This window comes from Mus musculus, chromosome 11 (assembly GCF_000001635.26).
Source record: "Mus musculus strain C57BL/6J chromosome 11, GRCm38.p6 C57BL/6J".
In the NCBI taxonomy this organism is placed as follows: domain Eukaryota; kingdom Metazoa; phylum Chordata; class Mammalia; order Rodentia; family Muridae; genus Mus; species Mus musculus.
The window spans coordinates 87,219,121-87,233,208 of record NC_000077.6 but is presented as its reverse complement, the minus strand read 5'-3'; the positions used below and the strand labels follow the sequence as shown (position 1 = coordinate 87,233,208).

General features: G+C 41.8%; 2 protein-coding genes across 9 annotated transcripts in view; one reads left to right on the top strand and one right to left on the bottom strand.

Annotated features, from left to right (window-relative positions):
* Positions 1–6,303, top strand: part of Ppm1e (protein phosphatase 1E (PP2C domain containing)) — a 132,089-nt gene extending 125,786 nt beyond the window's left edge. The window contains exon 7 of the mRNA NM_177167.4: positions 1,281–6,303. Coding sequence (NP_796141.2) covers positions 1,281–2,329 — 1,049 coding nt within the window. The 3' untranslated portion in view covers positions 2,330–6,303. The remainder of the gene's footprint in view (positions 1–1,280) is intronic.
* Positions 1–14,088, bottom strand: part of Trim37 (tripartite motif-containing 37) — a 124,085-nt gene that overhangs the window by 17,666 nt on the left and 92,331 nt on the right. For 4 of the 8 annotated variants that reach the window (NM_197987.2, NM_001363027.1, NM_001363028.1 and 1 more), the window contains one exon: positions 12,523–14,088. This exon is cut by the window's right edge and continues 869 nt beyond it. The exons of 3 other annotated variants lie outside the window; for them this stretch is intronic. The gene's annotated coding sequence lies outside the window, so the exon portion shown is untranslated. Of the gene's footprint in view, positions 1–12,522 lie in introns of those variants that run through there. One more of the 8 variants, XM_006534072.3, reaches the window with a different exon arrangement.

The window sequence follows — 14,088 nt, the reverse complement described above, 5'->3', positions numbered from 1 at the left end:
CAGATACATTAACCTAAATAGGTATATTAGTAACTAGTCATTTTCCTGGTATATAGGCACTCAACATGCTGGATACAGCATATGACCCATATAGTTTTATAGCTTAGCCACAGGGGTCCTATTGAACTCTTCTGAGCCTGACAAGCTTGAAAGAAATCTGAGGCAAGAGGGAACTTACAGCAGATACATGTGGAAGAGCTAGGATCTGGAGCTAGGCAGGCTGATCCCAGTGCTGTCCTCAACACTAAGCTATAGGGGACTACTTCACATATGTTTGGTGGCTAAGAACAAAGTCAGCTCTTTTCCAAGCGACTATAGGAAAACAATGCAGGATCTGGTAGTGCCTGCAATGTAAAGGTCTGAAAGCATGAGAAGATGGGTGACCTGAGCAGTGTCTGCTTCTGTTGTTTGTAAGTGTATGGGGTCGGGTGAACAAGGGCAACACAGGTGGGTCATCTGTGAAGACATGAAGACGCTTAGTGTAGATTTTCTGTCCATTCTCCAGATATTACAAGACATTAAACAAAGCATCAAAGAGAAGCCAAGTGGACCCAATACCAAGGGGGCTATAATACAGGCCTAGCTCCATATGTAAACTATGCATAAAACCACAAGCTTCCTTGGCCTTAGGGAAATCACACTTGGCTTTTTAAATTTTTATTTACATTGGTGTTCTGCCTCCATGTATGTCTGTGTGAGGTTTTCAGATTCCCTGGAACTAGAATTACAGACAGTTATGAATTACCATGTGGGTGCTGGGATTTGAACCTAGGTCCTTTGAAAGAGCAGGTAGTGCTGCTAACTGCTAAGCTATCTCTCCAGTCCCTTGTAACTCAAACCTTCCTCCATGTTCACAACACAAACCTACTTATCAATGTCTTAAAAAAAATAACAGGGAATTGTTTAATGAGGAAAATGGGGAGAACTTAGGATTTTTCCACTACAATATTCTCAAGCTGTAAATAAACCAAACAAATCTACTAAACTAAGAGTACTCCTATATATGACTGATATTTTCAGTACAGCAGCAAATTTAGACTTGATGTGATTGTTGCTTTCATCAAAGTACAAGTCTGAGAATATAAAGCCAAAGAGGAACTGAGCCCTGCAACTAGCAAATATAAACAGCATCAAAGTAACACAGGACTCAAGTGTGTCGTTTACAGTTGTTAAGTAAAAATTTCCCATGAAGTTACTCCAGTATTGACCTTAAGCATACCGAACATTGAGGTGAGCCACAACCTGCCTTCTGACGCTCGGCCTTCCCTTCTACTCCCCAGGAGATGCTGAGCACAAGCCGTATATCTGTGGAGACGCAGACTCGGCCTCCACTGTTTTGGATGGGACTGAAGACTACCTCATTCTGGCCTGTGACGGCTTCTATGACACCGTGAACCCTGACGAGGCAGTGAAGGTTGTGTCTGACCACTTGAAAGAGAATAACGGAGACAGCAGCATGGTTGCCCACAAATTAGTAGCGTCGGCTCGTGATGCGGGGTCAAGTGATAACATCACTGTTATTGTGGTATTCCTGAGGGACATGAACAAGGCTGTAAATGTTAGTGAGGAGTCAGAGTGGACAGAGAACTCTTTTCAAGGAGGGCAAGAAGATGGTGGGGATGATAAGGAGACTCATGGAGAGTGCAAGCGCCCTTGGCCACAGCACCAGTGCTCAGCACCCGCCGATCTAGGCTATGAGGGGCGAGTGGATTCATTCACTGATAGAACTAGCCTCAGCCCAGGGCCCCAAATCAACGTGCTGGAAGATCCAGACTACCTAGATCTCACACAAATAGAAGCAAGCAAACCTCACAGTACCCAATTTTTGCCACCAGTTGAGATGATTGGTCCTGGTGCACCAAAGAAAGATCTTAATGAGCTAATAATGGAGGAGAGATCAGTCAAGTCATCATTGCCTGAACGGAGTGGTGCTGGAGAGCCTCGGGTTTCTTTTAATTTGGGTTCAACAGGGCAACAGATATGCAGAATGGAGAACTTGTCTCCTGTCAGTTCTGGGTTGGAAAATGAACAGTTCAAATCCCGGGGGAAGACAGCGTCTAGGTTGTATCATTTACGCCACCACTACTCCAAAAGGCAGCGTGGATTCAGGTTTAATCCAAAGTTTTACTCGTTTCTGTCTGCTCGAGAGCCTTCTCACAAAATAGGCATTAGCCTCTCCTCACTTACTCGAAGTGGGAAGAGAAACAAGATGTTAAGAAGTTCTTTGCCATGGAGGGAAAATAGTTGGGAAGGATATAGTGGAAATGTGAAGATCAGAAAGCGTAATGATATTCCATGCCCAGACTTTCCCTGGAGCTATAAAATTTAAGACTTTTTCTTCAACATAGGCTAGCTAGTTCTCTCAGAAATATAACTATCAGAGTAGAAACAAGGTAGACATTTTTAACGTACATGTGCTTCATTATGAATCCACGGATGGCTCAACCCTTAAATGTACATAGATTGTTAGGAAATTCAAAATAGCATTTTCAATCTAATCAAAAGTATTGGCGGTTTCACTAGAGAAATTATTCAACTGGTCCCTGTGATGTGTCTCTATACCACAGACAGCCCCTCTCCACCATCCCTTCACGTCACTAGTGGAAGCTTGAAAGTTATTCGAGTCAGAATATATGGTATGGAAATCGCAACTATCTGGTCTGATGTGCCTACTCTAAAGGAAACAATGCAGAATTAAATTTTGTTGGGAAATGTCCCTCAAGATCTTGGGGACTATGGAGCATCTCTTCCCAATTGTGTGGGTAGGTGAAAGCCTAAAAGCCACACGGGCCTAAACTGCTGATGAGACGCAGTAAGCCGGTACCAAAGTGTCATGTTCTCAGACTTGGGAGGCAGGATACAGTAAGATCATTCACTTTTCATAGAAAATGAAAGGCAACTATGACATTTTTAATTAAAATACTTCATAAGGTTTTAGTTATTTGAACGTTTTATAACCTGTTATGGTGCTTTTGATGGGATTTTGTTACTTGGCATTTTAGGAGACCACCATCAGCTGGTTGTAACCTATGATGCTAATGTTTTTCACAGTACCTTCATCTCAGGAATAAAGTGGTTTAGCAGAGATGATGTGAGGTACAATATAAGAATCATGCCATTTAAAAAGAGTTGTGAAATAGCATTTCTATATTTTCTGCTTTTTTTTATGTTTACAGACAGCAAAGGCATATATTATTATAATATAAAACGTAGTTTGGAGAATGAAAAAAATGATAGTTTTAACTTCTCTAAAATTGTTTTCCCCAAGGGAATGAAGTAATTGGTATGAAGGAGGCTGAGTGTGAACCCAGAGGCCAAGTGCAAAGGAGAATGCAGATTACTGAGAGCCAGGGCTGTTTAGTTATAACTGGAAGACAAGCCAGAGTCCAGCTACTTGCTTCAGACTACAGTGACAGGTCATGTGCTTCTCATTTCAATACTTAAGTTATAGTTTATATAGTTTTAAATCCTTTCAATACTTAAGGTATATAGTTTTAAATCAACCACCTTCTGCCATTTCAAAGTTTCAAAGCATAAAGACAGCAAGTACGCGATCGTATCTGTTCAGTGAGGCAGCCTGGTTTCTCTCAGCCATGAATGCATCCATGTCCTCATGTTCCCCACCCTCACCCCCACCCTGGGCCAGTCAGGCCAACAGGCAAGAGTAGCTGCTAGAGCCATTGCTCCCAGTGCAGGCACTGCTAAATGTTCTTGCTGAGGCACTGCTGCTCCTATCCACGGTCTACGTAACACAATTCATGCTGCATTCTCCAGACCCACAGAGGGCTAAGATTCCCAAATTTCAAGACATAGATGACTAACATATATCATGGTTACATCAAGTTGTTAAAGAGACCAAAACTCAGCTTCTCTTCAGCAATGGTTACACTGTTAATCTATAGCTTTTATTTTTCAAAACTTGAGAGTAAGCGGAGATTCTCAGTGTTTTCTGTTGACCTTGGAGTCGGTCTACCCCTCTCCGACAGTACCTGTGATACACAGGTGGAGAGGAATACCCGCGGCTCCTCCTCAGCAGTGTTAATTTCATCCTCCTCTCTCTCATGCTCTGCCTACACATGGCCCTCACACATGGTTGTTGTTTTTTGAAGCCCAGGTCTTGTTGACAACCCATCAGGTACAGGGTCACTTTCAAACCAAAATTTCTAAGAAAACAAGGCAGCAGAACACAGATGAACATTCATATCCCAAAGTAGCTAAGATCATCTGTGGTTACCTGTTGGCAATGATTTTGATCAGAATGAGGAGAAAAGAAAAATTTTGAGGTGATATAGGCTTATCAGTGGGGTAAAAAAACTGGGTGGATGAAACCGGGACAAACAGACCCATTTGAAAGGTCTGGATTTTGTAGGTCTGACTACACAGCAGTGTTAACTCCATTTCTCATATCACTAGCTCTCTAGAAAATAGAGAAAAGTATTTCTAGTGTGGTCAAGTTAATAAACCAATAATGTAAAAACTAACTTCATTTGTTCACAATGTGCGTATTTATAAGGTAGTTAGGTACCATTTGTAAGGTAAGTCCTTTAACATTCTATAATATTAAAGTAGTGGTTATTGGCCTGATAAATGCTGCTGTTGGTTCTATAAACCAGACAAGAAGCAGTGCTTTGTGAAATGCAGTGTTAAATCTTAATGCCACTGGTGATAGGAAGTAGTTCCCTTCAGTTCAAATCCTCTGCCCTTATTTGCTGCTTGCTAATGTAAGCAATAAGTAACCCTCTAACTAACGGTATCTATACATTTCTGTAACTTATACTTAATGATGGTGTATCTGGTGATTGTACAATTATTAGACAGATATAAAAGTATCTATACAATATATATTAACTGTAAATGCTGAGGTATAGTCTGTGAATTATGTGTTTTGTACCTCTATTTCTTTGTGCAATTTAGTGGTGGTGAAAGTTCTACACTCGATCCTTAAAGAGTGGCAGTATCACTTTTTCAATTAACATGATCTGCATCAATTTGTTTGCTTGCTAAAACAGTTTTGTTAAAGTAGGAAATAGCAAAACAAATATAAACAAGAAAGTGTAGTATCTGATAGGAAAGTAGACAAGTCACCAACCGAGATTACTACTCCTTGTACATTCACTGTGAGTCTCAAAGGGCATCAGTCCCGAATTTCAAAGGTTTCTTTTTTTCACTTTTTGAGACATGTATATTGGGAAGGATAACTGAGATTGGCAACATTACAGCACCAAATACTGGGGCTATTAGTAATATTTATGTCTGTACAACAGAGGTCAGACAGAAAAACATGTATATACCTTTTCTTTACCTATAAGTGCCATCCATTGTCCTTGAAGTAATACAATTAAAGTCCATGTTGCATTTAACAGAAGGAGCCTTGAAAGGATCATCATTTCAAAGGACAATGTTAGTAATGTCAACACTAAGTCTAGTCCTGACCACAGTCGCCTGGTACAGCAGCACCGCTCCATTTCCATGACACCACACTCCATTGCTAGAACACTGTGCCAGTAAGAGGCCGGCATCCAAGGGGCAGATGGACATGATGCGTGACGCAGCTCAGGGTTGCGGACAAGTAAACTGCTGTGCTTCAAGTTCTTCCTCCCCACCAAAGGCTTCCTGAGGCTTTGTGAGAAAAGGTCTAAATTATTTTAATTTTTAAACTCAATTTGTTCAATGTGCTTTTCCCCCTAAGTACAAGAGGATACTATAGTTTTGTTCAAACCTTTGTTTGGGGAAATTTTCTTTGGATTATAAGTTACTAAAAGATTTTTTTCACCTTTTAAAACCAGGATAAAAAAACAAAGCCCCAACACTCTCCTGTTTTGATCTATGAAAAGATGGTTGTTTCTTCAAAACCAATGACACTGCCAGTATTCTAACAGCCAAATCGTACTGACTGAAGGGGAACCCCACTGCTGCACCTGCCAGCAGCACTTGAACAGCTCAGGCCTGTTCATTATACTGAGTAGAAACCTGAAGGAGGGCAGGGGGTTCCACCCTGGCGCAGCAGTCATGCTTGAAAAGGAAGTCTTTAACTCTGACGTCTGAGGTAACGCAGATACAGCACTGTAATCTCTCTAGGTGCTCTTTGGTGAGAGACGAGCTTTCTCTTGTTCAGGACATTTCTCTGCAAAGAATTCTCTCTGGAGTGAAGTGAGTGACGTTACGATTTACAAACCCACTCTACAGATCACTTTTGAGTTGAGTTGTAATCATAAGTGATCCTTATTTTTATTTATTAAAACTGTTTATTCAGGTAAGGAGTATGTTGAAATTTTGCCAATATCTTAATAAAACTCAGCAATTAAAAACCACCGGTTATTTGTCTTATTCTTAGAGGACAGCTGAGTCAGTTGTAAAGTCTTTCAGTCAAACACGCCCCCTCCACCAGCCTGCCTCTAGAATGTTGGGATTAAGGGCATATGCCACCACTGCAAAGGGTAGATTTCTTATACCTTATGAACACTGAAAACTGCAAATCTTCTAAGTGCTGCTTTAACTATTATCATCCACCCCCCCAAAAAAAACCCAAAAAACAAAACCCCAAACAAACAAAAACCCAGCACTCACACACGGGGCTTGGGGTGGGGTGGGGACAGAGGCAGATGTCTGTGTCCCCTGTGCTTCCCCCCCACTGGTTCAACTGGGGTAGGAAAGGGGGCAGATGGAAGAGACAGAAGGACAGGTGAACTGGCCCCGAGCTAAAGGACACCGCCAAAGACCAGAAGAAAACACAGATACTCACGCTATGATAAGGGGAGCAAAATTACAGTACGGAGTAATGACGAGAATGATTTTATGGCTGGGGGTGACCACAACATGGGCAGGAACTGTGCTATAGGGCCCAGCATTGGAAGAGAACCACTGGTTTTAAGGGATGGACCCAGGTAACATGCTATGACTGCCTTACTAGTAAGACTTATTTCACACAATGTTAAACTCCTAATTTCTTGATCATTCAGTCCTACTGTAACTTTACATAAAGTTCTGAAAGGATGACATATTTTAGGAAGAAAGAACATTTTGATTAATAACTGTTATTTGTTTGAAAAATCCTAAAATTTGATAAAGATGAGGACCTCTTTCTGAAGTAACATGCCATATATATTATAATTATGAAGTAAAACCACTAAGGTATAACAATTATTTGAATTAGAGCTTTCTTAAGATACCTGTTACCCTAAGAACAACCAGTAGAAGGCTCTTGTTTGTGCTTTAGGAGCCAGCGTTTTCGTTTCTAAGTCTCCAAACTCTTTGAATATTGTTCAGTAATAAAGAGTCCCTCCTTTAGCAGGTGGGTTTAGTGTTCCTCTTAGCGTAGCTGTAGGATGATGCTCCATCACAGTCTCCAGGTAAGATGTGTCCTCGCACACAGCTTCTGTCTAGTTTTTCTTGGAAAGCTGGCAATGTACACATTTGGAGACGCTCTTTTCCCAAGAGAGAACAGTGTGAGTGGAGATGACAAGGCCCTGCCTTCACGGTAGTCACATGAGAGCCAGAACTCAGGGGCGCTGAGCCCAGCGGAGCGGCTATGGAGTTGCCAGTGGAGGAAGAGGTGGGACTCAATGAAACAAGCCTACTATGCAGGCTCTCCTAGAGGAAACACTGCCTGTCAGGGGTTCTTGTCAGGGCAGAGAGGCAACAGGGGCTCAGCCCCTATTGCGTCAGCCAGAGATAAAGTTTTCACAAACAGCAATCCAATGGATATACAGCCCAAACTACAGAGCAGCAAATAGTCCTTACTGTGTGCTCTTAAGCTTCCTCAGGCAGAGGGGGTTTTGTTTTGTTTTGTTACTTCTATAAATACTGACTGGAAAACCATGCGTCACTGGCTGATGTGAAAACTAGAGACATGATGAGATGCATTAAAATGCCACCAGGGAAAAACTGCAAAGAATAGTTCTCTGTAGTTCCAAGTCCCAAGGCTGTGGTTTGGCCTTCTATGTTGCTGACAGTGGCTTTAAACTTGACTATTTTCTAAACTTTTTATAGTTAGAAGCAGGAGAGATGGCTCACCATAAGGATGCATACTGTTTTTCCGAGGACCTTAGAGTTCAATTATAAACATATACATGCGGGTAGCTCATGACCACTAAATTCTAGCTTCGTGGGATCTGACAACTCTCACCTCAGAGGGTACACACACACACACATAGCCATACACAGGAACACACATAACTGAAAACACACATAGAGTTTTTAAAAAATAGTTCACATCTCTGATTCATGATTTAAATAAAATAATTACACTATCAAACTTGGCATGATGGCACACATTTGTAATCCTGCACTTGAGAGAATATCAGTTTGAGGCTATCCTGGGCTATAAACTAAGATTTGATCTTAAAACACAAAGACCCAATATCTTACTTTATAATCCAGGATAGCCCACATACTTTTCATGTTTTTTAAACAGTGGTATTTTTACTGTCTGAGATGGAGATGAGAACGAGCCCCTCCCCCTCTCGTCAACTGAAAAGGCTAGATTAACTGTGAAAAGATGAGGCTTAAGAAAAATGAAGTGTCCTAAGGTCATCAAGGAGGCATGAGATAGCCTTGCTACTCTATCTATAAGTTATGAGCAGCCACTAGAAAGAACACTTGAGTGAAACAGTAAAGGCAGGAGACACGATGTCCCACAGGGGACTCTGCAGGCTTTTCTTTACAGATTCCCAACAAAGACAAGGAAGGGTCCTAACTACCCAGAAGAGACACAGCAGACTAGGGAAAGGACCAGAAAAGACAGACAGACAGACAGAATGACGTTCCTCACATCAGGGAGTAGTTACTGGAGCTGATGGAAGACAAAAGGAAAGAAAACCCAACCCTTGGAAGGGATAAGAATGTCACCAGGCCTACAAAGACAAGGTAGAAAGTAAAATGTGAACTCCTCTCCCAATCTAGACTTAATTCCTAAAAATACAGCTTAAGCAAAGCACGCCAGCCATGCCCAGCCCCAAGTGATGGTGTCAACCAAGTGACAAAAGTACAAGAGAGGATCCAGGAGTGTCACAGGGGCGTGGTGTTTGTCTGACACAAGGAAGACCCTGGGTTCAATCCAGCATATCATTAAAAAAAAAGTCTCTAAGGTGCAGCATGAAGGACGATACTCACTCAAGGTCAAAGAAGACCCTGCTCTGGCACTGTAATCCCAATCAGGGATACAGTGTGCTGCTATTCGAACTTAAGCTCACCAAGCACCACATCTAATCAGAATGGCAGAAACTCCATCAGCATGGGATGTGAACTGGTGTAACCATTATGGAAACTGGCATAGAGGGCCCATAAAAACTAAAAATATAGCTACCACATGCTACACCACTGCTGGCTGTACAAAGACTTGCCCCTTAACACTGAGACATGTGCATATCTACCCTCCCCGAACACTAGTCACAATAGCCAGGGAATAGGCCCAGCCTAGAGCCATCAACAGGTGAACAGACTTAAAACAAAAACATACATTACCAATACATGGAATTATCTTGAACTCTGAAGAATGGAATGATGACATTAGCAGGATGATGGATGGAATTTGCTGAACAAAGAAATGGGCCAGACTAGGAAAGACAAGTGTGTTCTGCCATATGTGGAATCTAGAAACATACACATGTGAGTTCATTCCCTAAGACATAAAAAAAACCACACACAAAACTAGAAAAGGGATCATGAGAAGAGGAGATGTTAAAAGGGCAACAGGAATGTATGTCCTGTGAAAGCAGGAAGAGGACCAGGAAGGAGGGAGAGTGTGGGGAAACTGGGCATTGAGTATATAGAATGTCACAGTGAAACCCATTACTTTCTTTTCTAGTTAAAGAGAGACTGAAAAAGCAAGCGTATGGAAATATAATTGAAAAACATCTAACACTAACAATTTTAGTGTTTCTGGGGCTTAAGTGGAATCTGATGTTGCTGATAGTCAAAACAGTACAAGTTTATCTGCTTTTTACAGTTCAGCATACACTTATACATGACTCAGTACAAAGAATTTTGACACCACCTTCTCATTTAGGTCAAATACAGGTTTTGGGCACAGCCATAAATGAACCTGCTTTAAAGACCATCTTCAAGGCCAGGGTCCCAGGCCATTCTTCTACACCTGACCAGATGACTCCCAGTGTGGAGGTTTCCACCATTAAACCTGTTTGTAACTCACTAGAACACCGAACAGAACTCAGAGAAGTTTCATTCTCAACAGAGGACACAATTATGAACCAGCCTAAGGAAGGCGCACAGGGGAGGTTGAAGGTCCCAAATGTGATGTTTCCTGTTCCAGAAGGTGACCTTCCTTGGCACACTGACATACAGTGGCACAGTGCCAACAAGCTGGCATGATCATTCAGGATTCTAGAACCCAGTGTGTGTGTGTGTGTGTGTGTGTGTGTGTGAGTGTGTGTGTGTGAGTGTGTGTGTGTGTGAGTGTAATTCCATTAGCTGCCTGGAATCAGATGATCTAGAACATTATCAGCATATTACACTGTTGGCTCTTTTGGCGTTTCAAGCCCCATCCTGAGACATCTTGTTTGAATAAACTACCAGCTTCCAACTATAAACAACTCCTGTCACATAGGAGAGTCCAAGGGTTTAGAGGCTACTTCCCAGAACATGGGCTAGAACAGCCCATTCTATATTATTACAAAGCTGATGACCCTATTCATAAACATACAATCCCCTTCAAAATGAAGACAGCTCATATAAAAGTCTCATAAGAAACATGCTAGACTAGAAATGACCCAAATTCTTTAAGTGGGTGAATGGATTACACTAGAACAACTAGTAGAATACTACTTGGCAAACCAAGAAAGGAAACAGTCATACAAGATGGATAGACATAATTGTTCTTACTACACAACTATATACTCTGTGAGTCTATGTATATGATGCTGTGAAAAGGAAAAATTAAAAGGACAAAGAACAGAAAAGAACAGTGGCAGCCAGAATGCTGGGAGAAGTTTCCTTGTAAGGGGCCACTGCAGAGAATCCTTAGGAAAATGGAAATGCTCTCGGCAGCACTGTGGTGGCCATACAACATCTGCAAAGCCAGAAGGCTGTATGCCAAAGGACTACAGTTTAAAGGATGTAAGTCAAAAAAAAAAAAAAAAATCACCAGAATGTGTATATAGGTGAAGAGAACGCAGACTGTAACAATCTGTCTTAGCAGTGAGTCTCAGAATCACGATATAGAGGACAGTAAAGAAAGCTGAGACCCAAAAAACCTGAGAAGCCATTTTGACATGGTATTCTAAGAGTCTCAGGGTTCAGGGGCAGCATGCAGCTACCTAGGAAGCTGGGGGAGGAGGGCTACATGAGCATGGGCATGTGAACCAGTCTGGGGCAGTATGTAGATCTCCATCTCAAACACATACACGCAAGTGATACAAAAGGTAGTTTTTTAATCACAAGGAGATAGGTCAACAATAATAATAGTGTTAGAAAGAAAGAAAACAGACCATTAATCCCAGCACTCAGGCAGCAGAAGCAGGAGGGTCTGAGTTCAACCCAACCAGGTCTACAGGACCAGCCAGAGCGATTGAGAGGAAACTGTTTTGATAAAAGGAAAGAAAAAAATTAGTGTGCTCAAGTTAAAGAACTGAGTGTATGTATGTATGTATATATATGTATGTATATGTATGTGTGTATATATATATATATATATATATATATATATCAGTCAATGATCCAGGCTCCACATGGTTGGGTATTTATAAACAGGAGCAAGGCCTACAATTAGCCCTGTGGGGTTGGTCTGGGGTACTTATTGACCCACAGTTTCTCTCTAGAAAACAAAGTAACAACAACAAACCAAACAGAAAAATCATGTTAGCTGAGTAAAGAGGCACACGTCAGTAATCCTAATATCCAGGACGCTGAGTGAGGCAGGAGACTGCAGTTTCCAGAACAGTGCGGGCACGTTAGGACGGCTTATATGCATCCTCATCCACCGGCTGAGAGGAACATGATATTACAGCAGCAGTAAGCACATGCCTCATTCTCACGTTTGCTTTTAACATGATTTCCCCATACAAGTTCCTCAGAGAGTTGAATCATAGCTTAGCTGAGCACTGTGACACCTTTAATCTCAGTACTTGGGAGGCAGAATTGGGTGGATCTCTGTGAGGTCAAGGCCAACTAGGTCTACATAGCAAATTCCAGGCCCTGGATGTAAGACGAATGTGAAGCTGAGAGGGTAGCTGAGTTGGCAGTATGCACAAGGCCCTGGTTCAAACCCAGCCCTTGTTAAGGATGGTGGCACAGGCCTATACTCCCAGCACTCCTGAGCTGAAGGCTGGAGGATCAAAAGGGTCAGAAATTCAAGATTATCCATGTCATCTACAACAAACCTGGACATGACACCCTGTCTTAAAAGAAAAAAGCACTGCAAACAAGGTTCATTACATCCCTGTTGCTGTGCCATGGTTACACAGAACACTGACAAAAGGAGAAGCTGGGCCAGTGCTACATGGGAATTCTCACAATTTTCCTAACTCTTAGAAATCTAAAATTATCTCAAAATAAAACAACAAAACAGGACAATTGTTCAGCTTTTTATTGGTGTTTGGTTAAGCATAATGAACTGAAAAAAGCATGGTGTCCAACCTTAGAGCAGCACAGTCTCCCCAAATTTGCCAAGTGGGAACAATACACAACTTGTCCATCTCAAAGATTACTGAAGAATACAATCAAGTTGTCAGAATTGTTCAAAAACAATATGCTCACATTCACACCTTTAACCCCAGCACATGAAATGAAAAGGCAGAGGCAGCCTCGTCTACAAAGAGAATTCTAGGCCAGCCAGGGCTACATAGTGAGACCCTGCCACAAAAAGAAAGAACGGGAAGGAAAAAGAAGGCAAGCCAGGGTTAGAGAGGTGGTGGCTGGGTTCTCAAGCTTTCCAGAGGCTTTGTGAGCGGAATTCCCTGCACCTGAGCATCAGGTGCAGCTGTGGCCTCAGACACCCATGCACATACACATAAATAAAAATTTAAAAACCCCTAAGATAAATAACTAGGTATTTAAGGAAGGTTTCAAGTAAAATGAAAGTAGATGGCTACCCAGGAATGGCACCTAAGGTGTCCTCTGACCTCTATCGTGTACATGCGTAAACACATGCGCACACACATGCACACAAAACAAACACACCTTATGCTGAATAAAGTACAACAGAAAAACTAATAAAAAATTATGACCAACGAAAAAGAGAAAAGGTCTTTTGTTTTGTTTCTATAAAGCGATGCAGGAAAGATGGATTATTAGGGGAGAATCTGATACACAGTGTAAGAGCCCAGGGCAAGCAGACACAGCAAGGGATTCTACCATCATGCCTCTGCCCTTCTCCCCACCTGCCTTCAAGCACAGCCAAGGTGGCCATAGTGCAGCTCCTGCCATCATCGAAACACTGGGTATCCCGGACAACTTTAGCTCAGGAGTAACATGCTTGCCTAGCATGCAAGGGCTCTGAGCCTCTTCCCCAGAAGAGTCAAAATACCAAAAGTAAAATGCCACCTACTTGTTGGACATTTTAGAATATAAGATAGCTAGGGATTGGAGTAAGAATTATTCTTTCCATATATTTTATTATTTATGAAGAAATCTTTTGGTTTTAAAAGGAATGATTATTAGCCCAATGCCATAAGAAAATGTCCTTGTCTACACTGCTAAACAGCCACAGCAAAAAATTTAAGAGGGGGAGTGGTGCTTCTGGTCCCACTTTGAATAAACTGCAGAGGCACATTTTCTCAAGTTAATTTTATTAACGAAAAGTGCAAGCTGTTAAGAGAACAGTAAACTATGAGTCACAGCATTCAGCAAGCAAGCTATCACCATGGGACACAGAGGAGGCACTAAGTACATGCAGGTGGGGGGGGTGCTCTCCTATGCACATCCACGCTTCTTCAACAGTCTCTTGGCCAGCTTTAAGTGTGACATTTACAAACATACAACAGCTCAAACACAAACACAGGAGCACAGTAGCAAAATTTGGCAATCATTTGGGGTTTGGACTAATTGGGAATATGCAAGAAAGCCTTGAACACAGCTTCATGTATATGCATAAATCTTTAGATGCACTCACTGAGATCAAGGTCCAACCAATGG